The sequence below is a fragment of the Macaca nemestrina genome, chromosome 11 (genome assembly GCF_043159975.1).
Source record: "Macaca nemestrina isolate mMacNem1 chromosome 11, mMacNem.hap1, whole genome shotgun sequence".
NCBI classification, from domain to species: domain Eukaryota; kingdom Metazoa; phylum Chordata; class Mammalia; order Primates; family Cercopithecidae; genus Macaca; species Macaca nemestrina.
Genome location: NC_092135.1, coordinates 116316021 through 116342603, shown reverse-complemented (window position 1 = coordinate 116342603; position 26583 = coordinate 116316021). Strand labels below are relative to the sequence as shown.

The 26583-nt window shown below is 53.2% G+C and overlaps 2 protein-coding genes across 12 annotated transcripts in view; one reads left to right on the top strand and one right to left on the bottom strand.

The window, feature by feature from the left end:
• Positions 1 to 26583, bottom strand: part of LOC105481209 (PNKD metallo-beta-lactamase domain containing) — an 80581-nt gene that overhangs the window by 53217 nt on the left and 781 nt on the right. The window contains exons 1-3 of one of the 4 annotated variants that reach the window (XM_011740605.2): positions 26328 to 26480; positions 25379 to 25547; positions 23968 to 24345 (exon numbers count right to left, since the gene is read on the bottom strand). In XM_011740605.2, coding sequence (XP_011738907.1) covers positions 24153 to 24345; positions 25379 to 25547; positions 26328 to 26394 — 429 coding nt within the window. In that variant the 5' untranslated portion in view covers positions 26395 to 26480 and the 3' untranslated portion in view covers positions 23968 to 24152. The other 3 variants (XM_071073363.1, XM_011740602.2, XM_011740604.3) reach the window with 3 other exon arrangements.
• Positions 16 to 22720, top strand: LOC105481211 (transmembrane BAX inhibitor motif containing 1). Of its 8 annotated transcripts, none has more exons than XM_011740607.3 (13): positions 4153 to 4195; positions 11044 to 11219; positions 14776 to 15017; positions 16737 to 16837; positions 17498 to 17562; positions 17760 to 17813; positions 18289 to 18339; positions 18884 to 18923; positions 19188 to 19225; positions 19405 to 19492; positions 19787 to 19882; positions 20829 to 20882; positions 21294 to 22720. In XM_011740607.3, the coding sequence occupies exons 3-13, from the start codon at positions 14816 to 14818 to the stop codon at positions 21438 to 21440; spliced, it is 936 nt and encodes a 311-aa protein (XP_011738909.1). In that variant the 5' UTR covers positions 4153 to 4195; positions 11044 to 11219; positions 14776 to 14815; the 3' UTR covers positions 21441 to 22720. The 8 variants fall into 8 exon arrangements, with proteins under 8 accessions (XP_070929465.1, XP_011738908.1, XP_011738909.1 ...); XM_011740608.3 differs by lacking the exon at positions 4153 to 4195 and adding an exon at positions 10176 to 10620; XM_071073364.1 differs by lacking the exons at positions 4153 to 4195; positions 11044 to 11219 and adding an exon at positions 16 to 36.

The window sequence follows — 26583 nt, the reverse complement described above, 5'->3', positions numbered from 1 at the left end:
GAAAAACACAAACGACCAGTTAAATATGAATTTCAGGTAAGCAATGAGTACTCTTTCTAGTATAAGTATTTCCAAATATTATATGGCGCAGTGGGATATGCTTACATGAAAAAAAATTGTTTGGCTGGGTGCGGCGGCTCATGCTTGTTGTCCCAGCAATTTGGGAGGCTGAGGTGGGTGGATTGCTTGAGCTCATGAGTTTGAGACCAGCCTGGGTAACATGGCAAAACCCTGTCTCTACAGAAAATACAAAAATTAGCCGGGCGTGGTGGTGCTCACATCTGTAGTCCCAGCTACTTGAGAGGTTGAGGTGGGAGGATGGCTTGAGCCTGGGAGGTGGAGGTTGCTGCAAGCCAAGATCGCACTACTGTATTCCAGCCTGGGAGTGCAGAGCCAGACCTTGTCTCGAAAAAAAAAAAAAAAAAGTTTGTTGTTTATCTGAAGTTCAACTTTAACTGGTTGCCTTGCATCTTTATTTACTAAAGCTGGAACCCCACCCCAGGGGCACCACCAGAGCCTCCCCAACCCTCCCAAACTCCCTCTAGGTGGTTATTTTCTGGCTCCCCATTGCTTTCAGGGTAAAATCTCAATTCCTGGCCCCTGCCTCCTTGGCCAGCCCTTTTTCCTACCCCTTCTACCGCATTGCACCCTCCACCCCACATCCTAGCTTGCTGGGGCAACTGGCCCTAAGCCCCTTTCCCTCTGCCTGGAGAACCTTCTCCCCTCCTCCGACTAGGCTGGTTCCTAACACCTCCTAACACTCTACTCAGTTGTCACCTCCTCTGAAGTCCTTTCCAGAACCCCCACCCCATTCCCCACACTGGGTTAGCAGCTTTCTCTGGGATCTGGAGAAACCAAGTGAATATTTCTTTATCTGCCGGCACTTGTCAAACTGTCGACATTGTAATAATCTGTCATTTTACTGGCTCCCTTAGATTGTGAGTTTCTTGAGAGCAGGGGCTGTGTCCTTTCAGCCTTCTCACTTCTAGAACCGGAAATTCCTGTCTAGTTGGCAGACAAAAAGAGCTTACTTAATAATTTTGCAGATAGGGCCCAAGAGAAAAAACATCATTTATTGAATGCCTATTGTCAGCGAAGCACTGCTGCTCTGGGCCAGCTGCTTCAGGTGTTACTTTTGACCCTATAGTCAGAAAAAGGGCTCTGGAGAAAAAGCACGCAGCAAGGCTTGTGTGGGCTTGCCTCGTGTGCCTCATGTTCCACTCCCCCAGTCAGGCAGATGTGAGTCGCTGGTGATTGCTGGCTGGAAATGGAATCTCCTTGGATATTCCCCATCCTGGTGGTTCTAGAAAGTGGAGGGTGTTTTGTGGAGAAGGGGCCTGCTATGGTCTGAATGTTGTTGTCCCTGCTCCATTCATTTGTTGAAACTTAATCCTCAATGTGATAGTATTAGAAGGTGGGGCCTTTAGGAGGTGATTAGGTCATGAAGGCGGAACCCTCTGGAATGGAATTCATGCTCTTAGAAGTTGGTGGCCAGGGGGCCGGGCGCGGTGGCTCAAGCCTGTAATCCCAGCACTTTGGGAGGCCGAGGCGGGTGGATCACGAGGTCAGGAGATCGAGACTATCCTGGCTAACATGGTGAAACCCCGTCTCTACTAAAAATACAAAAAACTAGCCGGGCGTGGTGGCGGGCGCCTGTAGTCTCAGCTACTTGGGAGGCTGAGGCGGGAGAATGGCGTGAACCCGGGAGGCAGAGCTTGCAGTGAGCCGAGATCACGCCACTGCACTCCAGCCTGGGAGACACAGCGAGACCCCGTTGGTGGCCAGGTGCAGTGGCTCACGCCTGTGATCCCAGCACTTTGGGAGGTGGAGGAGGGCAAATTGCTTTAGCCCAGGAGTTCAAGACCAGCCTGGGCAACATGGTGAGACCCTGTCTCTACAAAAAATACAAACATTAGCTGGATGTGGTGGTACATGCCTGTAGTCCCCAGCTACTCGGGAGGCTGAGTTGGAAGGATTGCTTGTACCTGGGAGGTCAAGGCTGCAGTGAGCCATAATTGTGCCATTGCACTCCAGCCTGGACCACAGAGTGAGATTCTGTCTCAAAACAAAAACAAAAACAAAAACAAAACAACCCCAAAAAGCAAAAAAACAACAAAAACAAACAAACAAACAAACAAACAAAAAACACGCTGGTTGGAGGGTGTCTGTTTCTTCCTTGGCCATTTGAAGACTCAGTTAAACGACATCATCTGTGAAGCAGAGGGAGCCTTCATCAGACACCTAACCTGCTGGTGCCTTGATGTTGGATTTCCCACCCTCCAGAACTGTGAGCAATACATTTCTGCTGTTTCTAAATTACCCACTCTAAGGTATTTTTGTTGTAGCAGCCCAGATGGACTAAGACAGCCCAAGTGTAGAGAGCATGAAAAAATGTCAGGGATCTGGCCAGATTCCACGGGCCATGCATTTCACCTGCAGTGTTACTCCTTGAACAAGGGGGAAACAGAAACTGAGCAGAACTGTACTTGCTCTGGTGAGATCACACCTTGGGTGGGGACTTTCTAAAATGAGGTTCTTGGCCCGTAGGAACTGGAATTACATTGAAGGGTTGGGGTGTCTGGGGGAGCTAGCCCACCATAATGGCCACTAGTCCCCCTAAGTAACTCCTACTTAAACTATATTTACATAAATAAACACACAGTGTGTATATGGGGGGCAGTTAAAAATTTTTTTTTTTTTTTTTTAATCTCTGTTTTGGGGCTGGACGCGGTGGCTCTTGTCTATAATTCCAGTACTTTGGGTGGCCGAAGTGGGCGGATTGCTTTGAGCTCAGGGGTTTGAGACCAGCCTAGGCAACATGGTGAAAACCTGTCTCTACAAAACAAACCAAACAAAAACAAACAAAATTAGCTGGGTGTAGTGGCACACACTTGTAATCCCAGCTACAAAAACAAACAAAATTAGCTGGGTGTAGTGGCACACACTTGTAATCCCAGCTACGCAGGAGGCTGAGGCTGGAGAATCACTTGAAACCAGGAGGAGGAGGATGCAGTGAGCCGAGATGGCACTACTGCACTCCAGCCTGAGAAAAAAAAGACATTCAGTGGTGGTGTTGTGTGGTGCTGACCTGTAGCTATTAACACAAGATAAGCACTTTAAACAGAGTTGGTCAACTACTGGTAGCCTTGGTGTCACGGAAAGAACATGGACTTTGGAACCACGGAAACTCAGGCAAGCCTCAGTAATGTTTCTTTCTTTTTCAATTGAGACAAGGTCTCTCTATGTTGCCAAGGCTAGGTCTCCAACTTCTGGGCTCAAGCCATCCTCTGGCCTTGGCCTCCCAAAAGTGCTAGGATCACAGGCGTAAGTCACCATGTCCAGGCTCCAGTAATATTTCAGAACTTCCCCGAAACTCTTTCCTCTTTTGCTACTGCATTCTTCACTGGGTTGAGGGTTAAGACCTACCTAACAGTAGTAATCGACATCTCAATGCAGGACTTCTGAATTCTGACTCCAGGAAAACACCTGCTTTCCTGGTTGAGTAATTCTAAACAGAGATTCTAAGTTCCATCTTTAGGTTTGCATGTTTGCAGTTTTAAACTCGAAAAGTGCATTTATCTCAAAAAGCACAGAATTATCAAGGATTTTAATTACTGATTTATTTCTAATGTAAAAATGGGAAACAAATGGCCTCCGGTAGGAAATTAATTTAATCTGCATAGTCATGCAATGGAATACTTTACGGCATTAAGATTGTGCTTTTGAAGACTATTTAGTGAGAAGAAAAATGTTCATGATAAGATATTAAGTAAAAAGAAGGGCAGTAAACGCAAAATCATACAACATACCCCACAGTAGATAAACAAAATACATACAGAAATGTAATAGCCAAAGAAGGCCCCAAAGCGAACGCTTCCCCCTAGGAACTAGGAGGGGTGGAGAGAAGTTACTTTCTTTCCTGCATTTCTGTTTCTTTTCTAGCTTCCCATCAATATCATGTATTGCCTTTAAATCCGAAAATACCCCCGTGTTATTAGTGAGGCGTCGTCGGGGCTCTGAGAGATGCGCGCGCCCGGGACAGACCCCTGCGCCCCCTGGCGGCGCCCCGAGGCCCCGCCCCACGAGGCCCGCGCGACGGGGCGGGGCGCGGAGCCCCAGCGGAGCCCAGTCCTGCCCCGCCCGGGAGGACTTGCAACCCTCGGAGGCCAGGAACTCACCGTCGGGAACGGCGCAGGCAAGCCAGGGGGCCTGGGCCGGCGCCGTTGGGGACTGTGGGCGGTGGGGACTGGGCCAGGGCTGGGGCGGCCACGCGCCGGGGCGCCTAAACTTTTCGGAGCCCGCTTCCGGCTTGCCCGCTCCTGGGCCCAAGGAGCCTGTTCCAGAATGGGGATCTCCCCGCCTGGCCCTTGGCGTTTCGCTCTTCCTGGGCGCGCGGGTGGGCGGCCCGGTCTGTGGAACCTGGTTAGCCTTGGGAGCCCAGCGGCGTGTTGTGGGCACTGGTGAGTGGAGCCAGGGTCTGGGGGTGTCCTCGTGTCCCCTCTTTCGGGCACGAGTGGCCTCTCTGTCGCAGGGCCTGTCCACCATGGCAGCCCGAGTGGCCAGCTGTGTGGGATGAGGGCTTTCATGGCCCTCAGCTGGTGAGAAGAGGGAAGAGGGAGGGGAGACAGCCAGGGCCTGGCACGGACCCCAGGTTGCCCCCGCACGTGCTGGGGCCAGTCTTGATGTAGACAGGTGAGTATTTAAGGGGTGGGGAAGGGGGGTCCTAGCTTGCAGCTGGGGCAGAAGCCAATGAGCAGCTCAAGTGTTTGACATGGAGAAGTGGCCACCTCTGTCACCATGACTTTGCCCTCTGCCAGTCCCACGTCCAGCTACTGTTTCCCAGCTGGGTTCACAGAGCTACAGGGGAGTAACATCCCCCTCGTGACTTCTTTGGGTCAGAGTGAGAACAAAACAGGGAAACGAGAAAAGGGAAAGCAAGTGGAGAGGCTGGGGCAGGAGCCAGGGACCAGTGGGAGGAAGCAGAGGGAGGCTGCTGGGAGGCCAGGCCCTGACCTTGTGGGGTCAGCACCAATTCTTGTCCTGTGGGGTCTCCATCTCCTCTCACTCCTCTGTGGCCTCTGCGTGGTACCCAGGAGTTTGGGGTTCTACCTGAGCACCCTGGACATGGGATAAGTAGGCCTGGGAACGCAGGTCAGAGCCAGATGTCATGGAAGGGCCCTCAGGTGTCCAGTTCTCTGGGCTCTGAAATATTCATCTCATCGGTGAGCTTTGGTTTCCAAGCTGGCGCCTTTGGGCTGGCCAGCGGTGGCAGGGGAGCCAGGTGCCTCCTGGGGCTGCTTTGTTGGCACAAAGGGGGAGCCATACTTCCTCCTCACCTGCCTCCTCTCTTTGTCTCCAGTCATGAGGATCCAGAGAACCAGTTTATAGCTTAAATGGAAGAGGCAGGACCACAGTGTCAGGGGCCCTGTCTTCCTGTCCTATGACCTCAAGGCCTCACTTGTAAAAATGAGCACATCAGAGAGGTAATGATGGGTTATCCTGTAAGTGTTGGGAGAGCCTCATGTCATCAGCTGGGGTAATAGCCACCTGGGCTCAGCCTCCTCCCCTGGGAATGGGTGCCTCAGCCAGATGCTGTCTACCTCAGAGCACCTCCGACCGCAGGCCTCACCCTGGGCCCTTCAGAAACAGCAGAAGCCACAGAGAAGGGAAACACACATACTTGCGTGTTTTCAGAGGGCTGAACTGGGAGGACCAGAGAGTGGAAGCTTATACACTTCTCTGGGAAGAAGTTCTGCTAACGACATGGCTGACCATGACATGGGCCTTCTGGACCTATTCTGTTGGGGACACTGGAAGGGATGACCTTGACAGAATCTTCCAACCCTAAGATTCTGGGATTCTAGGCCAAAACCTGTGTCTTGTTTTGAAGTAGAAATGATACCCAGAAGTCCACAGGCCACAGTGGCAGGTACCTCCATTGGTGGGGAGGGAGATAATAACGGGCCCCCACTTTTGTCTGTAATGATTTGTGCTTTGCTCCGTTGCACAGAGGTGAGGTTAGGGGTGCCCGTTTCCTGGTTCTGTGCTAGCTGGATATGTCCCCCAGCCCTTGGCAGTAAATCCCATGGTGGGATAGCAGCTGTGTGGAATGGGGGAAGGGGAGGACCCTCACCAGGGATCCTGGCACTGGGCTGACCCCCTGAAAGTGAGAGGGCATGTATAGTACTTCATGTGACTGCTCTGAGGGGCAGCTAGGTGGACGCACAAAGGTTTTAAGAGAGGAGGAGTTAGGTTATGAATGATTCTCAGGGTTGGGTGTCTATAATACAAAGGTGGCCTGGATCAGCATCCCACAGAATGTTAATAGGTTTGCCTCGATAAAAGTGGTTCAGGCTTAAGGAAGTTTGAAGGAACACTGGGTTAAACAAAGCTGAACAGGGTTGCTTATGGCAGGCCTTCTCAGGGGCTGAATATGCCATTGTGAATTTCCAAGAAGGGGGCGTGGATTGTTTCTCAAGCGTCATCTGTTTCCAGTACTCATCCATTAACGTCTCCTGGGGCGTGTTCTTTTTTTTTTTTTTTTTTTTGAGACGGAGTCTCACTCTGTCACCCAGGCTGGAGTGCGGTGGCCGGATCTCAGCTCACTGCAAGCTCCGCCTCCCGGGTTCACGCCATTCTCCTGCCTCAGCCTCCCGAGTAGCTGGGACTATAGGCGCCCGCCACCTCGCCCGGCTAGTTTTTTGTATTTTTTTAGTAGAGACGGGGTTTCACCGTGTTAGCCAGGATGGTCTCGATCTCCTGACCTCGTGATCCGCCCGTTTCGGCCTCCCAAAGTGCTGGGATTACAGGCGTGAGCCACCGCGCCCGGCCGGGCGTGTTCTTTAGAACAGTTGGGGAAGTGCCTGTCTAGGTGATTCTGTTTCTCTGTGGCTCCCATAAACAAGTCCCTACTCCTTTCCCCCACATGGGCTGATTTAGGGATAAAAGGAGGCCAGGGGATGTCATTTGCCTGGATTCCTGTGGCTAGTTCATGAACCCAGGTCAGTGGACTTCCTGCCTCCTACTCTTTCTTTTCTAGAGTGTTATAATGTTTAGCCTGGGGGTAACTGATCACCCAGGAAGAGCTGGCCGTAGGGTCCAGACAGCATTATGGGTACAGTTTGGGAGGGTATGGACAGCCCCATCCTGAGAACATGCCATGTCCTTCTGCTTCTGAAGGTGTCCTCTCAAACGGTTGCACATCCGTAGTGACCCCCCAGTGTAGGTTCTTGGGGAGCCATGCCATTCTGCCCTGAAGCCTTCTGTTAGGCTATTCATTCGGAATCAGAAACTGGCAGAGTGGACTTTGATCTTTCAGGTTTTTTTTTTTTTCTGTCGTACAGGCTGGAGTGCAGTGGCATGGCGTTGGCTCACTGCAACCTACGTCTCCCATGTCCCAGGTTCAAGCGATTCTCCTGCCTCAGCCTCCCCAGAAGCTGGGATTACAGGCACGTGCCACCATGCTAATTTTTGTATTTTTAGCAGAGACAACGTTTCACCATGTTGGCCAGGCTGGTCTCGAACACCTGACCTCAAGTGATCCACCTGGCTTGGTCTCCCAAAGTGCTGGGATTACAGGCATGAGCCACCATGCCCGGCCATTCTTTCAGTTGAGGGGAATTGTCTTACTGATGTTAAAAGTCGGTCTAGAGATGCAGCTCTCACAGTGGAGTCAGTCCCAAAGCCAGGACAAGAACTCGGGTCCCTGCCTCCTAGCCCAGGTCCCAGGCTTCAGATCAACTTTCTGCAGGGGAAAGAAATAATGGTAGCAGCAATAGCTTGCTCAGCTCCTTTCTATCGTTTTGATCTTTGCTGCCTGGCCCCCACCCTGGGTGCTGCCTATTCATGCAGGTGCCTGCTACAGGTGCCTCAGGGGCTTCTACTCCTGCCTGATATAAAAGCAAAGAGGCTGAATTTTAAATCAGGCATGAGATCTGGGCTTAAACTCATCTCTGCTGTTTGCCTGCTGTGGGACCCTAGATCTTTTCTTCTCTGAATTTCAGTTTTCTCATCTATAGAGTGGGATGGGGGTAAGAATACCTCACAGCACTGTTGCAAGGATCAGATGTGCCTTAGTTATTATAGGTTGAGTATCCCTTATCCAAAATGGGGACCATTTTGACAATTTCCTTCCGTCCCTTTTCCTTTACCCACCCCAACTCCCTTCCACCCCCAAGAAAACACTTTACTCTCCTACTCCAGCATATAGGCACGATACCCATGGGGGCGGACATCTACAGTGGCAGCAGCACATGGATTTTGGATTTTTTCAGATTTGGGGCTATGTATATTATACTTACTGGTTGAGCATCCCTAATCTGAAAATCTGAAATGAGAAATGCTCCAGTGAGCATTCCTTTGAGTGTCATCTTGGTGGTCAAAAAGTTTCAGATTGTGGAGTATTTTGGATTTTGGAAATGAGGGATATTCAACCTGGACTTCCTTAGTTGTGTAGTAAGTACTGGAAGTAGTTCAACTACTCTAAGTGGTTGCCTTCCTTCCCTAGCTATTTTATTTATTTATTTTTTGAGATGGAGTCTTGCTGTGTCGCCCAGGCTGGAGTGCAGTGGCGCCATCTTGACTCACTGCAAGCTCCGCCTCCCGAGTTCACTCCATTCTCCTGCCTCAGCCTCCCGAGTAGCTGGGACTACAGGTGCCTGCCACCACACCCAGCTAAGGTTTTGTATTTTTAGTAGAGACGGGGTTTCACCGTGTTAGCCAGGATGGTCTTGATCTCCTGACCTCGTGATCCACCCACCTTGGCCTCCCAAAGTGCTGGGATTACAGGCGTGAGCCACCATGCCTTCCCTAGTTCTTTATTGGGGTTAGTTATCAGTCTCGTTTTTCTGTCTCTTTCCCCTCCTAATATTGAGGTTCAATGAAAAGACAGGAGATGATGAAACAAAGAAGGAGGTGAACAAGGACTGCGCTCACAAGTATTTCAGCATCAGTTTGCTAATGGCTTCCTCTTCCCTTATCTGTACTCCCAGGCCATCCTGACTTGGGTGGGGTAACCTGAGATTACCACTCTGATCACAGGATTCTACTCCAGACAAGGGTGGCGGAGCTGCGGTGCCTGGGTCCTCTAGTGATCCCCAGGACAGCCTCTCCCTCCTGGTAGCTTAGAGCCACCCCTCGGTCTCCATGGGTTCAGACAGAGGCCACCCTGGCTAGAGAGGGGGCTGGGAGGGGTGGCCTCGAGTTGGGGGCCAGAAGTCGAGGGCTGGCAGTCTTTTTTTTTTTTTTTTGAGACGGAGTTTCACTCTTGTTGCCCAGGCTGGAGTGCAATGGCGTGTTCTTGGCTCACTGCAACCTCTGCCTCTCTGGTTCAAGCGATCCCCCTGCCTCAGCCTCCCTAGTAGCTGGGACTTCAGGTGTGCACTACCACGCCAAGCTAATTTTTTGTATTTTTTAGTAGAGATGGGGTTTGACCATGTTAGCCATGATGGTCTTGATCTCCTGACCTCATGATCCACCTGCCTCAGCCTCCCAAAGTGCTGGGATTACAGACGTGAGCCACTGCGCCCGGCCTGGTCTTAACTGTTTCTGAGCTGAGAGGTCACTAGAGAACTGAGAGAATGGTAGCTTGTTCTAGCTCCTCCTTGGGAGAGGGTGTGTGGTGGTGTCTGTCACTGAGAGAGTGGGCAGGGCTGGGAAGGGACGTTCCAAACCCATGACCAAGAGGGCTGTTCTGGGGTGGAGCAGGAACTTTCTTGGCTCTGGGGTTTCCTTGTCTGTCAAATGACCAGCTGAGATCCAAAGTCTAAGCCAGCTCTGATATTTTAGTGTTTAGATCCCTGTGGCTTCATCCTCTTAATCCCAAAGTTCAGGCTGATGGAAGGATATTTAGTTGATTCTGGGCCCCCTTGGTGCAGAATCAGGCCTGGTGAGTTGCCCAAATGCGCTCCTCGGTATATCTTTTTACTCGTCTGCTCTCGTGGCTATGAGGTCAGCTGTGCCCTGGGGTAGGAGGATCAAGTGTTTTCTTGTGGGGGCAGATAAAGGAAAAGGGAGGGGAACAAACCGTCAGATCCGGGCTGTGCTCCTGCGCCTGCTGGGTGGGGTTTCCTGAGATGCGCATTCTGAGCTATTCTTTCCACTCTGGGCATCCGTCCCTGGCAGGGAGGAGAGCAGGCTGCCTGGACCAGTCAGCTGCTCCTTTCCATCCCTCCGTCCAGTACACACACTTTTCTCTTGCTGTAACCCCAGTAGCTCAGGCCTCCTCTGCAGATTCCGGAGCCTTAACCCTTCAGATACCCCCAGGAGAGCCCCAGCCGGGGCCTCAGTAGGCCAACAGCAGGATTACCACACTGAGAGGGCTCCAGGGAGGATGTGCTTCCACCTCTGCATCTGAAAACCGTGACACCCAGCAAGTCCTGCTGTCTGAGCTCACCCACTTGTGCCGCTGCTGTGGTAGAAAGCAGGGGCTCTGGTTCCTTCCTAATGGGGGACTGTGGCCCTGAGAGAGGAGCAAACTTAGATCTATAACGGGCAAGGATAGGGCACAGTCTGAATGCCTTGATACCAGGCATTGTGAGGCGAGGAAGAATGTTCTAATGATTCGAGCTGTCTGCAGCCAAGGGGCTTGCTCCACATTGCTGGAGTTCCTTCAAGCAGAAGGTGGGCCAGACGCGGTGGCTCACGCCTGTAATCCCAGCACTTTGGGAGGTTTCGGTGGGTGGCTAACTTGAGGCCGGGAGTTTGCCAGCCTGGCCAACATGGTGAAATCCTGTTTCTACCGAAAAAACAAAAAACCAAAACAAGCAGAAGGTGAATGCCTACTGTATTTTGGGAAAATTCAGGCTTCCAGTGTGAACCTTAAAATTCCTTTTTAGCCCCTGCAGACTGTGAGCCCCTCTAGCAGCTGCTGGCAGAACCCGGAAGATCTGATTTCTAGTCTTTGGGTATCATCCTCACTCTCGGTCAATCTCGTGATCTCTCTCCCCTTCTCCCTCCTTCCCTTCCCCTCCATTCTCCAGTCTCTACCCTTAGACATAGCTACGAAAGTAAACACTGACCCTTTCCCCCTTTGCTGCTACCTAGGCAGATGCCAGCCCCACACCTCATCCCTAGCGGAGGCCTCGATGATGTGGAAGTGCCCAGGGCCCTTATGGAGGCTGGGCAGGAGCCCAAGAGCAGGCTCTAAGGCTGCCAGACGTGGCAGCCATGGGCCCCGGAGGCTCTTGCCAGTCTGACAGTGTTCTTGGCACTGCTCAGAGGTGAGTGTGGCTGAGTTTAGCAATTCCCCTAGCTAGCGTTAATGCTGGGGTTTCCTCTCCTGTACCCAGGTCTCTATGCAGACAACTAGGACATCGTCCTGTCCCCAGGACCAGCTTGGTAACCAAGGACAGGTCCCTGTGCTATGGCTGTCTAGTTAGTAAAGTGAGGGGTTGGCTGGCCTTGGGTGAGTTTCTTTTCAGCTCTAACCTTTATGTATCTCCATGCCTGGGCCACCCTCTTCACCCGGGGCCATTGGCCAGGGTGTTAGCCCCATGGTGATGTGGAGGGCCTGAGTAGTTTGGCTTCCACTTGCGTCAGCCTCCTGTTGTCATGAGGGGGTTTTAGATGGAAGCTATGGCAGAAGGGATGAGAAGGTTGGCTAGACAGGGTGTTTTCGGGGGAGAGATTAAGACCAGGCGCTTGGGAGTCAGTCTTGGGGCTCATTTCGACTTCATCACACTTTAGCTTGGTTATCCTGGCCAAGTGATTTAATTCTTCTGTGCCTCGATCTCTTCACTTGTAAATGGGAATAATAATAACAGTATTAACTTGCTGGACTGTTGTAAGGATTTAATGAAAATAACCAACCTTTATCCTCGTTGATCAGGGGTCGGGTTTCATTCTAAGCACTCTATGTGTATTTTCTTTTTTCTTTTCTTCGAGATGGAGTCTCGCTCTGTCACCCAGGCTGGAGTGCAGTGGCGCGATCTTGGCTCACTGCAACCTCCGCCTCCCCGGTTGAAGTGATTCTTCTGCCTCAGCCTCCCAAGTAACTGGGATTCTAGGCGCCTGCTGCCATGCCCAGCTAATTTTTATATTTTTAGTGGAGATGGGGTTTCACCATTTGGCCAGGCTGGTCTCGAACTCCTGATCTCAGGTGATCCACCTGCCTCGGCCTCTCAAAGTGTTGAGATTACAGGCGTGAGCCACTGTGCCAGGCCTGCTATGTGTATTTTCTCACTTAATTTTTATAGCAGCCCCGTGGAGGGTACTATTACTAGTGTGAGACCCATTTTCCAGGTGAAGAAACTGAGGCATAGTGAATTGAAGTGGTCATGGCAGTTTCTGGTGTGGATGGACTGGTGGCTGAGGTGCCCGGAGGACTGGCCTGGAAACTGCTGTGTGCAGGCAGGCCTACTAGCACATGCTTTTGAAACCAAAAGCCTGAAAGGGAGGGGCAAGGGAGGCAAGAGTGAGGCTCTGAGTCAGCACCCTCTGAGCTGCACCAGAACCTTGGAGTCCTGGCGGCCCATGGGAGGCTGACCCTTCTCTCTGAGTCACCTTTCACCCGGTGGCTGCCACAGCCACTTGGTCTGGAAAGTTACCTGTTTGCCCTGCTTGGCTCAGAGGAGGGAGCAGGGGCAGCTCTCTGGCCAAGCAAAGGTCAGGCCCTGCAGAGCCAAGTTCCCAGGATCATAGTCTGTTGTTAGAGGGGGCAGTGGGCTTAGAGGTCGTGTGGCCCCCACCTCATTTCACAGCGGTGCACCCTGAGGAGGTGCTGGGACACGTCATGGTGACATCATGGTTGGGGTTTCTGCCCATGGAGCCTTTCCGGCCAGTGCCTTTTTTTTTTTTTTTTTTTTTTGAGATGGAGTCTTGCTCTGTTGCCCAGGCTGGGGTACAGTGGCGTGATCTCAGCTCACCACAATCTCTGCCTCCCGGGTTCAAGTGATTCTCCTGCCTCAGCCTCCTGAGTAACTGGGACTACAGGTACACGCCACCATGCCTGGCTAATTTTTGCATTTTTAGTAGAGCAGGGTTTCACTATGTTGGCCAGGCTGGTCTCGAACTCCTGACCTCATGATCTGCCCACTTCAGCCTTCCAAAGTGCTGGGATTACAGGCGTGAGCCACTGCACCAGGCCAGCTTTGTATTTCTGACCTGCCATTCTTGCCCTGGTTCTATCCCAGCCCCTCTGGGGAGATGGAGAACAGCTTTCCTCAAAATAACCCACTTAGAGACCTGGACTTTGTTCAATTCCCCCTCCTCAACCCTCCCTGCCACTTTCCTGTCTCTGAATTATCCCAGTGGTCTTAAGAGAGAAGAGTTAAGACAGTCCTTTATCTGATCCCTGAACTGTGCAGCGTGCCCTAAAAAGAGATGCTGGTCTCTGTTGCTTCCAGCAGAGCCTCTGAGAGCCTCTGGTGTCTGCTGACCTGCATCTGGGGGTGTCCTCCTTGGGGATCCTAAAGCCCCCTGTAGATGCTCTAGAAGAGGTGGTGGCCCTGTCAAGCCCAGACTGCCAGGGCTTGTCCTTACTGGGGATGCAGGGGCCCTCTAGGGACCTCCTTAGCTCTTCCTAAGCCTGCATCTCCGCTACCTCAGAGGGGACCACCAGGCCCAGAGGACAGTAACTGGCAGAGGAGGCATAAGAGCACCCCATGACATAAAGGACCTGGACCCAGGATTTGGAAGGCCTCCGTCCTGGTTATGCCACTGACCTGCGAGTTCTGGGGTCCTGGGGAATCACTTCCCTGTTAAGGGCCTGCATTCTGTCATCTGAAGTGAGCATTTGGAGCTTATGGCCTCGAGGTCCCTTCCAACTCCATTTTGGGGTTCCCTCCCCTTGGTTCCTTGGCTCTCCCCTGGCTGTGGGACTCTTCCTGCTGCAGGGAAGGCATTCCCTTGACCTTGTGGCCTGACTCCTCAGCTCTTTCTCCTCCCTGCTAGCACTGCACCTGGAAAACAGGTGGAACTCACAGAGAGCCTGGGATTCAGAACATCTGTCTCCCCCTCCGGGGGGGGCCGAGGGGCCCTGCACTCACTCTCTCCTCCCTAGCAAGGCCAGAGAGCAGCCGTGGTCGCAGGCTGCCACATGCCTTTCTGACACGCCACTGCTGTTATTTGAAGGAACCAGAAAGTCCTGTCTCAGGCTGTCCCTTTGGCACAGCCTCCCCGCCCCCAGCCCCTGTACTACCCACCCCTGCTTCTCAGGCTTCCTGACTCAGCCTGCCACTGGCCCCCGGGTCCCTGGATCCCTTCCCCCTTGGGGCCTGGCAGCTCTGGCGCTGGGGTTAGCTTGTTTTCCTCCACTTCTCCCCCTGGCTCTCCACTTCGAGCCTTGGCTCCAACCCAGCTCTGGCTTCCAGGCCTGGCATGCCCGTGGCAGCTGTGGCAGGGGCAGAGCTGACCCTTTCAGAGGGTCCCAGCTGGACCTGTGAGTTGCCAGGAGGCTGTGCCTGGGCCATCTGGCTTCTTCGCTGGCTCTGCCATCAAGCCACCAACACTGGAAGGTTTTCTTAAATGAGAACAGGGAGTTCCCAGGCTCCCTGGTTCCCTGTCTCCTCAGTGAATCCTTCCTCCTGCTTTCCTATGGCTGGGGAGCCGCACAGTGAGAGGCCCGTAGACAAAAAGCAGGCGCAGAGGCAGGAGGGACAGGAGCCCAGCTGGTGGGGAGGCGTCCTGTGGACAGCAAATGACACACTGCCCTCTAAGGAGAAAATAGGAGGTGTTCCTCTCCACAGAGGCAACCTGGATAAGGCTGTAAGTGGAGCCACGAGGCTGAGTGAGCTGGGCCTGGGTATTCATGATTGCTTTTCTCCTCTTCCATTTCAGGTCCCAGCAGCTGGGGTTCCCCTTCAGCCTGTGAGCGGCCATGTCCAACCCCAGCGCCCCACCACCATATGAGGACCGCAACCCCCTATACCCAGGCCCTCCGCCCCCTGGGGGCTATGGGCAGCCATCCGTCCTGCCAGGAGGGTATCCTGCCTACCCTGGCTACCCGCAGCCTGGCTACGGTCACCCTGCTGGCTACCCACAGCCCATGCCCCCCATCCACCCGATGCCCATGAACTATGGTGAGTCCTGGAAGGGCAGATGGAGGGTGGGTGGGAGGGACAGCACTTGGAGCAGATGAGGCCACCACCTCCTGTCCCCTTTCTCTTTTGGTTCCCTTTAAATCCCTTTTCTCATCTTCTCTGTTGAGATCTCTCCCTCTGTTTCTTGTCTTTGTTACCCTCCACTTTTTCTCTCAGCAACTGGCCCCCAGCCACTTGCTGGCCCCTTTGTTCAAGGAGACCCACGAGGCATGTCCCAGAACAAGTATACACCACAGGAGAATGGGGCTGGGTCAAGTAATGACTCCTGAGGGGTTACCTCAGGGCACCGGCTCTGTTTCCCAACAAACTGCTGCCACCTCCCAAACCTGATGCCTTCCTTAGGAACTCCTTTGGGAACCTGAACCACTTTCCTCATCCTTTAAAGTGAAATCTGACTTTTGCAAAAGACATTTGGAGCCAAGTTTGGTAAATATCATGGCAGGGACATGCTGTGTTCAGTCAGAAATGAGGTGGGGCTGGGCGTGGTGGCTCACGCCTGTAATCCCAGCACTTTGGGAGGCTGAGGTGAGCGGATCATCTGAGGTCAGGAGTTTGAGACCAGCCAGGCCAGCATGACAAAACCCCATCTCTACTAAAAATACAAAAACTTAGCTGAGTGTGGTGGTGTGCACCTGTAATCCCAGCTACTTTAGCTGAGTGTGGTGGCATGCACCTGTAATCCCAGCTACTTGGGAGGCTGAGGCAGCAGAATCGCTTGAACCCAGGAGGTAGAGGTTGCGGTGAGCCAGGATCGCACCACTGCACTTCAGTCTGAGCAACAGAGCGAGACTCTGTCTCAAAAAAAAAAAAAAAAAAAAAAAAAAGCTGGGTGCAGTAGCTCACGCCTGTAATCTCAACACTTTGGGAGGCTGAGGTGGGCGGATCACGAGTTCAAGACCAGCCTGGCCAACATGGTGAAACCCTGTCTCTACCAAAAATACAAAAAATTAGCCGGGTGTGGTGGCACATGCCTGTAATCCCAGCTACTTGGGAGGCTGAGACATAAGAATCACTTGAACCCGGGAGGCAGAGGTTGCAGTGAGCCGAGATCATGCCATTGTACTCCAGTTTGGGTAACAAGACCGAAACTCCGTCTCAAAAAAGAGGCATTCAGGCATCCAGGGAATGTTTGCAGCCCTGCAGCGTCTTTGAACCCCAGAGGGCTGTCAGCCAGCTCTCACCTGGACATGTGCGCTCGTGCGGATCTGCGCATGGGTCTTGCACAGTCACGCATACCCTCTGCACACCTGCCTCTGTGAGGCTGATGCAGATCCCCGTCTTCAGCTCCATCCCTGCTGCTGCACAAACTGCACTCTGCCGCCTTCTTTTTCTCCGACCCTCTGTCCATGTCCCCTGTTCTGCCCTGGCTGGCTGCCCCAGTGGATGCTCGCACATGCTCCTGCCTGGCTTCCTCACTACATTATGACCCCGCAGTGAACCCCTAGTGGTGTGGGCTGGGCACACAGAAACCCTCCACAGATGCATGCGAGGAACATTTCCCACCTAAACCCCCTTGTGACAGGCCAGCTCTGGGTCACTCTGAGGGTGTCTAGAGGACCCCAGCTTGGGAGAAGAGTTCCTGTTATAACACTTGTCTTTTGGCTGGAGATACCTGAGACTTTGAGAGTGTCAGGGAGGCTTTGGGATTGAGGCCACATATCTCAGGTCCCTAGCTGGTCAAGTGTCATCTGTCCCTAGGCCCAGGCCATGGCTATGATGGGGAGGAGAGAGCGGTGAGTGATAGCTTCGGGCCTGGAGAGTGGGATGACCGGAAAGTGCGACACACTTTTATCCGAAAGGTAAGATACGCACTGGGAGGTGGGTGTACCTGGGGCCCTTCAGGCTGTGGGAATGGGGAGTGGGTAGGCCACAGTAGCTCCATGGCACCAATTCCATGAAATACGCTGGCTGCCTGTCTTCTCTAGCCTTGTCTGCTTCTCAGAGGGGCACCTGGCTTCTCTAACCCCAAGGTTCCCCCTGTTTTTGCACCTCTCTTCTTGACCATGTTTTGGGAGGACACATTCAGTCTGGGAGAATCTCCTAGGTGGGCTCTGCCACAGTGCCCACCTTCCCCAGACATCTTTCTTAGACTATAGGCAGCTTGGAGCCAGAAATGATCCTACTCGCTTGTAACCCACCCTTTCTATCTCATAGCTGCACAGAACGTGCAGACTGAGCTGCTGGGTGTGCAGAGGCTGTACTGGTAGAGCATGGTGGCCAGGCAGGGCAAGTCAGTAGTCACCGAGGCTGGTGTTGGACAGGAGGGGAGATGGCAGGGAGCATGGGAGGGGGGCTGAGGACACATAGCCTCTGAGCCAGGCATCTCACTGGGGTCGCCTCTGGGCCAGGCTGCAGCTAGGAAGGGTTCTTGAGTGGGAGGAAAGGATTGGGGGCTGGCAGCTTCCTGGGGGAGGCCAGGGGTGCCAGATGGTGACCCATGCCCGGCCGTCTGTATCCAGGTTTACTCCATCATCTCCGTGCAGTTGCTCATCACCGTGGCCATCATCGCTATCTTCACCTTTGTGTAAGTCTCTAGGCCTTGCCACCCACTCCTGCCACCCTGGGGGTTCAGGGTCACCTGCTGGGAGTGTGGGTGGCCGTGGGCCCTGCTCTCAGGGTGACCATGGGCAATTAGAGAAGGTGGAGCCAGGGCTGCCTGGCAGGCCTGGGTGGGGCAGACAAGCCTCAGGGTGACTCCTCCTGTCCTCCCCTGCCCCACAGGGAACCTGTCAGCGCCTTTGTGAGGAGAAATGTGGCTGTCTACTACGTGTCCTAGTGAGTGTGTGCTCCTCTATGGTCGGGCAGGGAGGCAGGGGTTGCAGGCTTCTGTTTCTAGGTGACCAGCTTTGCTCAGGGCAGGATCAAAATACTTTTTGGGAGGGCCCCCAAGTTGGTGCCAGTTTCCTATGCCAGAGGGTGTGGGTGTGCATGCCTAGATGAGTAACAGACCACCAGAAGTCAAGAGAGCAAGAGTGGGACCTGCTGGTGGTGGCATGCACGCTGTGCTGCAGCCCCCATGTCCTCTCAGCCCGTCAACTGCAGCCTCCCCAGACCTCCTTCCTGGCCAGAGCCTGGTGCTTCAGAGCATCTCAGTGACCCTGGCTGGGGGTAATCTTGTTCTTGCTTCCTGTTGTGTTGCTTTCCCTCAGACTTCCAAACAGCTGTTTGGGCCCCGACTCACTGGCCTGGTGTGTGCTGCCAGATGGGGCAGGTTTGGGCCTGAACTGCTTCCCCATCTCTTTCTCCCCAGTGCTGTCTTCGTTGTCACCTACCTGATCCTTGCCTGCTGCCAGGGACCCAGGTGAGTCCCAGAGACTTAAGACAGTGAGAGGGGTGACAGGGGTTGGGATGGGGACCGAGTATTTTGGAAAGAAAAAGGATTCCTTTATAGCAGCTGAATGGAAACTTACAAGAAATGAGGAGGAGAATGATGGCAGCTACTGTTCAGGTGTATACAAAGGACCATGTGTGTGCAGGAGCTAACTAGCTGTCACTCTAATAGCAACCCTGCAAGACAGGTAGCATTTTAACCAGTTAACAAATAGGAAGAACCTGAGGCTCAAAGAGGCTGAGTAACTTTCTCCGCGTCACACAGGCAGTCAGTAAGAGCCTGAGCTGCAAACCAGTCCAGGCGTTTCTGGCACCACAGCACAGGTCTGTCCCACTGGCCTATATTGTCCCTGTGTAGAACACCTGAACAGGTGCCAAAGGCCATGCCAGCCTCCCTCCTTGGAGTCACGGCTTAATCCTCCAGGCACGGGAGCCAAGCACTTCCTTCTGCTGCAGGAACCTCTGACACCTGAGGGGCCCCAAGTCATTTAATCAGGGCTTCTGTTTCCCTTCAGACGCCGTTTCCCATGGAACATCATCTTGCTGACCCTTTTTGTAAGTCTAGAAGGGTGGCGGGAGGGTGTGGAGATGCTGTGAGGGAGGCTGGTCCCAGGGAAGGGATGGGGACACACTGCAGAATGATGTCCTGGCTGTGTCCCCCACCTTATCTGGGCCGCCTGTTCTGATCTCCTCTGTGGCTGCCTCTTTCCAACTTGGTGGCGTTCCCCAGCTCTGGCAGAGGCCACCATGGCCACTCCCCCAGCACCCTGCCTGCCTTCCTTTTTAAGCATTTCATTCTTGTTTCTCTCCTTCCCTCAGACTTTTGCCATGGGCTTCATGACAGGTACCATTTCCAGGTACATTCAGGGGTAAAGCACCACTCCTGGGAAGTGTGTATTGTGGGGAGTGGGGTGTTCCTGGGCCGGCAGCCAGATGCATGGGTGGATTCTGGGCAGGTGCCCTCTGGAGGTGGTGATTTTGAAGTCATTCATATGTGGCTTAATGCCTGTTGTCTCTAACTCCTACTTCTCCCCAGTATGTACCAAACCAAAGCCGTCATCATTGCAATGATCATCACTGCGGTGGTATCCATTTCAGTCACGATCTTCTGCTTTCAGACCAAGGTGAGGGCATGGAGGGCCCTTCCCTGGCCCCCCCGACTCCCCTTTCTTATCAGGCCTGGCCCTTGAGCAGGCCTGGGCAGGCCCGGATCCCTGTACACCAGGGATGTTCCCTAGAGACCTGATCCCCTTCTCCTCATCTGCACCTACAAAACTGTGTCCTGTTTCTGTCCTTAGAATGTTGTGGGCACTCCCATGTCCCCTAGGAGGCAGCACTGGGATTCCCTGGCAGGACCAGTCTGGCTGGACTGGTTGTCACAGCGGTCTGACAGGTGCCTCCTTCTCCCTTCCTGGCAGGTGGACTTCACCTCGTGCACAGGCCTCTTCTGTGTCCTGGGAATTGTGCTTATGGTGACTGGGATTGTCACTAGCATTGTGCTGTACTTCAAATACGTGAGTGTCCCAGGAGAGCTGGGGTCAGTGAACCCAGTGTTCAGAGCAGACTTTCTATATAGTATGGTCTCGCAGGCCCCAAAAGCCCCCGGGGCGGGCTCTGACCTCCAAAACCTCTAGACTGGCTAGCAAAGGCACCAACGTGGAGGCAGCATCCTTGTGGGTGAGGGTAGACTCTATGTGGAGATGGGCGGCCTTGGAGCCAGAGCACCTGAAGCTCTGGGCTGCATCACTGCACTCCTAGGGGAAGGGGTGGATTCATTCTGCCTGGCAGCTGAGAATCAGGTTCTAGGAGGCAGACTGGGAGAGGAACCCAGAGGACTGAGATGGTGGGCCTGGGTGGAAGGGACCTTGGGGGTCTTTGGATCCAATTATTTCCTTTATTCCATTCAGCAGGGGGAGAACAGTGCCGAAGGGGAAGGATGGGGACACGAGGGCTGCCTGCCCATGGGCCAGCTTTGCCCTTCTGTGGATGGCCACCTGTGGGCATGTCATGTGGGCTGTCCTGTGGGTGCTCCCAGATTCTGATACTTACCAGAGGGGTTGGGGAGCCTCCCTTCTTCCTTAGTCTACCCCTCCCAGGCTGGGCTGTAGGAACTGGTCTATTGAATTCTGTCCATGACTGGGGGGGGCGGTGCTGGATCTGCCCCCTTTAGAACTGTAATTCAACTGCCTTTTTTCTAGAAGTATAGTAGACACTTGTGTACCTTGACTGGCTTTGGAGATTGGTTTTATACAGCCATGGCAGGATGGCCTCTGCTTTCTCTGCTGGATATAGCACCAGTCTTAATTTCCTCCAGGATCTGGAAAGGCAGTAGCCTTTCATGGAGAGCTAGTTTCCCTAGTTCTACCCACTGTCACGCCACTATCCTGGGGGAAGCTGAGGCCTGTGGGCCTGTGCTTTGCTGAGGTTTTTAATGCCATTCCCTGTCCCCTTCTTCCCCAGGTTTACTGGCTTCACATGCTCTATGCTGCTCTGGGGGCCATTTGTTTCACCCTGGTGAGTAAGTCCCAGCCCCACTCTAGGAAGGGGAGCTGAAGGGATGAGGGGAGGAACCTAGGGAAGGGGGCATGAATTTAGACTGCCTGGGAGGCAGGGAATGGGGCCATAGCTGGCCATTCCTCTCACTACTGTCCAGAGGTTCCATTGATTTTTGTGGGCACTCTCGCCATCTTTTGTTGACGCTGCCCGCTATTAGAACACTAGTCAGCCATATCATTGAGAACGGTGTGTCTGCCTCCTTCGCTAGACTATGAGCGGCTACAGCATAGAGCCCATATGTTATGCTGTGCATGAATGTGGCCCTAAGCACTGTGTGGCGCATAGGCCCCCAGGGCAAATCTGCTGACCAAAAATGAGCTCTGGACACTGATGCCTGAGTTCTCACTTCTGGCTCCCCTATCCTTGCAGTTCCTGGCTTACGACACACAGCTGGTCCTAGGGAACCGGAAGCACACCATCAGCCCGGAGGACTACATCACTGGCGCCCTGCAGATTTACACAGACATCATCTACATCTTCACCTTTGTGCTGCAGCTGATGGGGGATCGCAATTAAGGAGCAAGCCCCGGTTTCACCTGACCCTGGGCTCTCCCTTCCAAGCTAGAGGGCTGGGCCTTGTGACTGTGGTCTGGGCTTCAGGCCCCTTTCCTTCCCCTTGAGTAACATGCCCAGTTTCCTTTCTGTCCTGGAGACAGGTGGCCTCTCTGGCTATGGATGTGTGGGTACCTGGTGGGGACGGAGGAGCTAGGGACTAACCGGTGCTCTTGGTGGGCTTGGCAGGGACTAGGCTGAAGATGTGTCTTCTCCCTACCACCGACTATATGACACCACATTCTTCCTAACAGCTGGGGTTGGGAGGAAGATGAAAAGAGCCTATTCGATAGCTAGAAGGGAATATGAAAGGTAGAAGTGACTTCAAGGTCATGAGGTTCCCCTCCCACCTCTGTCACAGGCTTCTTGGCTATGCAGTTGGAGCTGCTTCTTCCCCCAGCAAAGCCAGAGAGATTTATCCCCGGCGTCCTGGACACATAGGCCGTTATCCTGTATTCCTTTGGTTTGGCATCTTCTAGCTCAGGAAGGTAGACGAGATCTGTGCCTATGGGTCTCCTTGCTTCAATCCCTTCTTGTTTCAGTGACATATATATATTGTTTATCTGGGTTGGGGATGGGGGACAGATAATAGAATGAGCAAAGTAACCTATACAGGCCAACATGGAACAGCATCTCCCCTGGGCTTGCTCCTGGCTTGTGACGGTATAAGACAGAGCAGGCCACAGATGGCCATCTGCTCCCCATTCTTCAAAGCTGCTGGGGCCTCCTTGCGGGCTTCTGAGATCTCTGGTCAAAGTGAACTCTTGCTTCCTGTATTCAGGCAGCTCAGAGCAGAAAGTAAGGAGCAGAGTCATACGTGTGGCCAGGAAGTAGCCAGGGTGAAGAGAGACTCGGTGCGGGTAGGGAAAATGCCTGGGGGTCCTTCACCTGGTTAGGGAGATACTGAAGCCCACTGTGGTACTGAAGACTTCTGTATTCTTTCCTCCTGCTAACCCAGGGACGGTCCTAAGAGGAAGGTGACTTCTCTCTGTTTGTCTTAAGTTGCACTGGGGGATTTCTGACTTGAGGCCCATCTCTCCAGCCAGCCACTGCCTTCTTTGTAATATTAAGTGCCTTGAGCTGGAATGGGGAAGGGGGACAAGGGTCAGTCTATCGGGTGGGGGCAGAAATCAAATCAGCCTAAGGATATAGTTAGGATTTCTCTATTAAGTAATTAATCCTAAATATATCACACAAAGGGACACAACTATAAATGTAATAAAGTTTATGTCTAGAAGTTAAAACCCTGTATGGCTCCAGGAATATGTCTGGCTCTGCCCGAAGCATCCACTTCTTCCTTCTGCATTCTGGCTTGGTTTCTCCCACCTTTTCCAAGGTAATTAAATACACTCTATCGCAGCAATTCCCAGGGATGGATGCAATAGACTAGTGAAGGCTCAGGAGTTGGGTGGGGAAAGGGAGAGCTCAGCCCTATCACACTGGATCACTGGATCTGGAAGAGACCTCTTGGCTGTAGTGCTTGACCTTTGCTATACCATGGACCCTTTCCAAAAGCTCATGAGAGCTAACTGTCTTCCCCAGAGAGCTGTATGTATACCTACAGTTTTACAGATGGAGGAGGGGATGGACTGCAGGTTCAGTCCATGTCAACTCTTGTCTTAGAAATCACCAGTCCCAACTCTTACAAATGAGGAAACTGGGCCTCAAGTTGGCTCACACCTGTAACCCCAGCACTTCGGCAGGCTGAGACGGGCGGATCACCTGAGGTCAGGAGTTTGAGACGAGCCAGACCAACATGCTGAAACCCCAAATCTACTAAAAATACAAAAAAACCCCACAAAAATTAGCTGGGAGTGGCGGTGGGTGCCTGTAATCCCAGCTACTCTGGAGGCTGAGGCAGGAGGATCGCTTGAACCCAGAAGGTGGAGGTTGCAGTGAGCTGAGATCATGCCATTGTACTCCAGCCTGGGCAACAAGAGTGAAACTCTGTCTCAATAAATAAATAAATAAATAAATAATATAAAAATAAAAACACAAAAAGTAACTGGGCATGGTGGCACTCACCTGTGGTCCCAGCTACTCAAGAGGCTGAGGTAGGAGGATCACTTGAGCCCAGGAGGTGGAGGTTGCAGTGAGCTGACGATCACACCACTGCACTCCAGACTGGGTAACAGAGCGAGACCCGTCTCAAAAAACAAAAACAACTCCACAAAACAAATGAGGAAACTGAGGCCTAGAGTAGAGTCCTTTGGACTCAGTAAAGAGCCGTGCTTTTTTTTGCCTCCACACCCTGAATACCTTCTTTGATTCTCCTTATTGTTTCAAGGCTGAGTGGGACCCCACCCTCCCGGCCGGCAGCTCTGAGGGCTTGGTCCTGAGGGCCCAGGGCCTAGGCTGGTTGCACTTAAGTCTCTGGGTTTGCCCCACCATCCAGCTGGGAACACTGAGCTCTGGGAGAGGGAGCACACATGAGTAACCAGCCCCACCCTCTGCCCCTCCCATCCCAAGGGACTCACAAACCCAGACCTGGTTCCTTTCCACTAAACACTCAATAACTTTATTTGCTTTTGGCTGGCTCCTTGGTGTGGGGCGGGGTAGGGTTTGGCAGCAGCCTGGGCTTTATGCGCCCTCTGGTGGACCTCAGAGGCAAGAACTGGAATCTGGGCGGAACCTGAGGGCTTCACAGTCAATAGCCTAGGAGGGTCGCAGCACTCCTCAGGTCTGCGCCCCAGACCCAACATCAGGGGATGGGGCACGCTGGGAGGAGGCCCTGAACCTCTGGCTCTCATACTCGCCCGTGTTGGACAACCGCATGTTCTGCCGAGCCTTCATCTGCTTCACACGGTCCTTGTCCACTTCCCGCTTGGTGAGGATGAAGAGGAGGATACCACAAGGGAAGCCGATGGCCCTACGGGTGGGGAGATGTGCATGGGGTTTGGGGAGGGGCCAAGCCTGAGCCAGAGGAGCTGGGGGGAGTCATTCTAGCTTCATCAATTGCATGAATGCTGCAATACCTCTTATAGTCTATTTGTCCTCTGTGCTGGCTGCTGGAGGGACCCACGCAAATCAGATCCTGTCACTTCCCTGCTTAACACCCCTTAATAGTGCTCCATCACTTCCTGGCCAAGTCCAACTCCTAGGCATGGCACAAAAGGCCCAGTGTGGCTGGGTCTCTGCCTACCTCTTTCCTCCTCCCCACTAGAGCCTGATCCTCAGCACGAGCTGTGCATTCCTGCTATAGCACCTGTGCAGGATTTTCCAGGCAGCCCTGAAGCTTTCCCTCTCTGAGACTTGGTCAAGGTCCCCTCCCAGTTTTCCCCTCAGTTAAGCTAAGTAACCACTGCTTGGGAGGCACTTTGGTGTGGGGGAAAGAGCATGGAGTCACAGACCAGGTGAGAATCCTAGCTCAGCCTCAGTTCCTTCCTCTGTGAAATGGGGATGTAATATTTATCTCAAACCCTAAAACATTACATGGCAAAGTGCTAGCACACCTCACATGCAGAAAAAAGTTGATTTCTTCCTCCTTTCCCTTTAATATTGGTCAATAATATGTATTAAGGTCAGAGTCAGAGCCCAATCACAAAGTTCATAACGCCTTCTAAGTACTACTATACAACTAGTACAATCTCACGTGATCTCAGCGAACTACTTAACTTCAACTTGAGTCTCACTCCAAGCTCCCAAAAGGGAGGATGAGGCCAGGGACCCAAGTCTGAATCAGATCAACTCAGCTTACTCCAAAGTAAACCCACTGTCTTCTCAATTCCACATACTTTCCCATCTCCCCTGCCCCACCCATCTCAGATTCCAATCGAACCCAACAATTCTGTTCCCACAACTTTGGATTCAGCTCGCCACCTGAAACTTGGAGAAGTTTCTGAGTCCTGCCCTTCCCTAGAAGCCACGCCCCGTTGGTGGGCAAAGCGGTGGTTAAAACTCACCAGGCCAGTCCCACAGCTTTCATGGGGTTCTTGCCCCTCTTTCTGGGAATGTATTCCAGCTCCGGGGATAGGGGTTCAGGTTCCTCCTTGCCCTCTGGAGAGCTATGGCTTTGCAGTGCCCGGGTCCTGTTATGGGAAGCCTTGTTAGCTGTGGCTCCTGCGAGAATGCCTGTGGATGGAGGTAAGGGAGGTCAGTAAGAAGAGATGAGAAGCAAGCAAGCAGGGAGGGGCAGGGGGCAGTAAGGGCTGGGGAAGAACGGCTGAGATCTGGGGAAGGGGAGTGACTGCAGTCTGAAGTAACAAGTGCCAGGGAGAATCCAAAGGGAAATGGGAAAATCGCCATCGAGGTGGCACCTTTGGAAGCCACTTCCACGTCACTGCGAGCTCATCACCCTGGTGCCAGGACGAAAAGCTTCGCTGTTCTTCCTCAGACGACAGGATGGGAAGGACTGCAGTGGGACTCGCATGAGACGTATGAAGGAAATCCGGGAAAAGGTTTTGAAACTGCAAATGTTAGCACTCGAAGGGACCTTAAAGATAGTCTACTCCATCCCCTGCACTGTATGGAAGAGGAAACTGACGCCCTGAGAGACAAACTGCTTTGCCCAAGGTCAAACTGCTAATTATCCGGGGCTGGAACCCAAGCCTCCAGAAGCCTGGGGCTCTTTCCTCTGCACTGCGGTGAGTGTGAAACACCTGGAGCGCGGGAGTCTAACAGGCTTCCTAGGAGCTCCCTCTCGCAGCAAGACCCCGGAGGTGTCGAGCAACCCAAAGGCGGGGGGATGCACTGGGTGACCTCTAAAGAGCATCTCTTCACCCCCAGACTCTAAGATCTTGCAGAAAAGTGTGGGCAGGAACCGAGAGCCCTGACCTCCTGCTACCGTCAGGCTGGATGTGAAAGAAAAGGGATCTTCTGCAGTCCTGCCCTCCCCGGGGTCCCTCTCCTTACCCCGGAGGACGCGGGCATTTCTCGCCCCCCGGCCCTTCAGCGCCGTAGCAGCTACCACCGCCGCCATGTTCAGATCCCACCCCCCTTCACCGCGCTCCCCGCCGGGAATTGTAGTTTGCGTAAGGGGCCTCCCCCGTTCCTTCCGTCCTGCCTACAGACCAGAAACTACATCTCCCAGAAGCCCGCAGAGCCGACCCAGGAGAACTACTTTTCCCAGGAGACCCCGGAGGCGCGCACGCTCGCTTGTTTCCCTCCA

Excerpts from the sequence above, each read along its gene's own strand:
- LOC105481211 (XM_071073364.1), top strand. The coding sequence starts at position 14,816 with ATGTCCAACCCCAGCGCCCCACCACCATATGAGGACCGCAACCCCCTA. Across the intron at positions 17,814-18,288 it reads GCTGTCTACTACGTGTCCTA|TGCTGTCTTCGTTGTCACCT; the intron begins GTGAGTGTGTGC and ends CTTTCTCCCCAG. Across the intron at positions 19,493-19,786 it reads TCTTCTGCTTTCAGACCAAG|GTGGACTTCACCTCGTGCAC; the intron begins GTGAGGGCATGG and ends CCTTCCTGGCAG.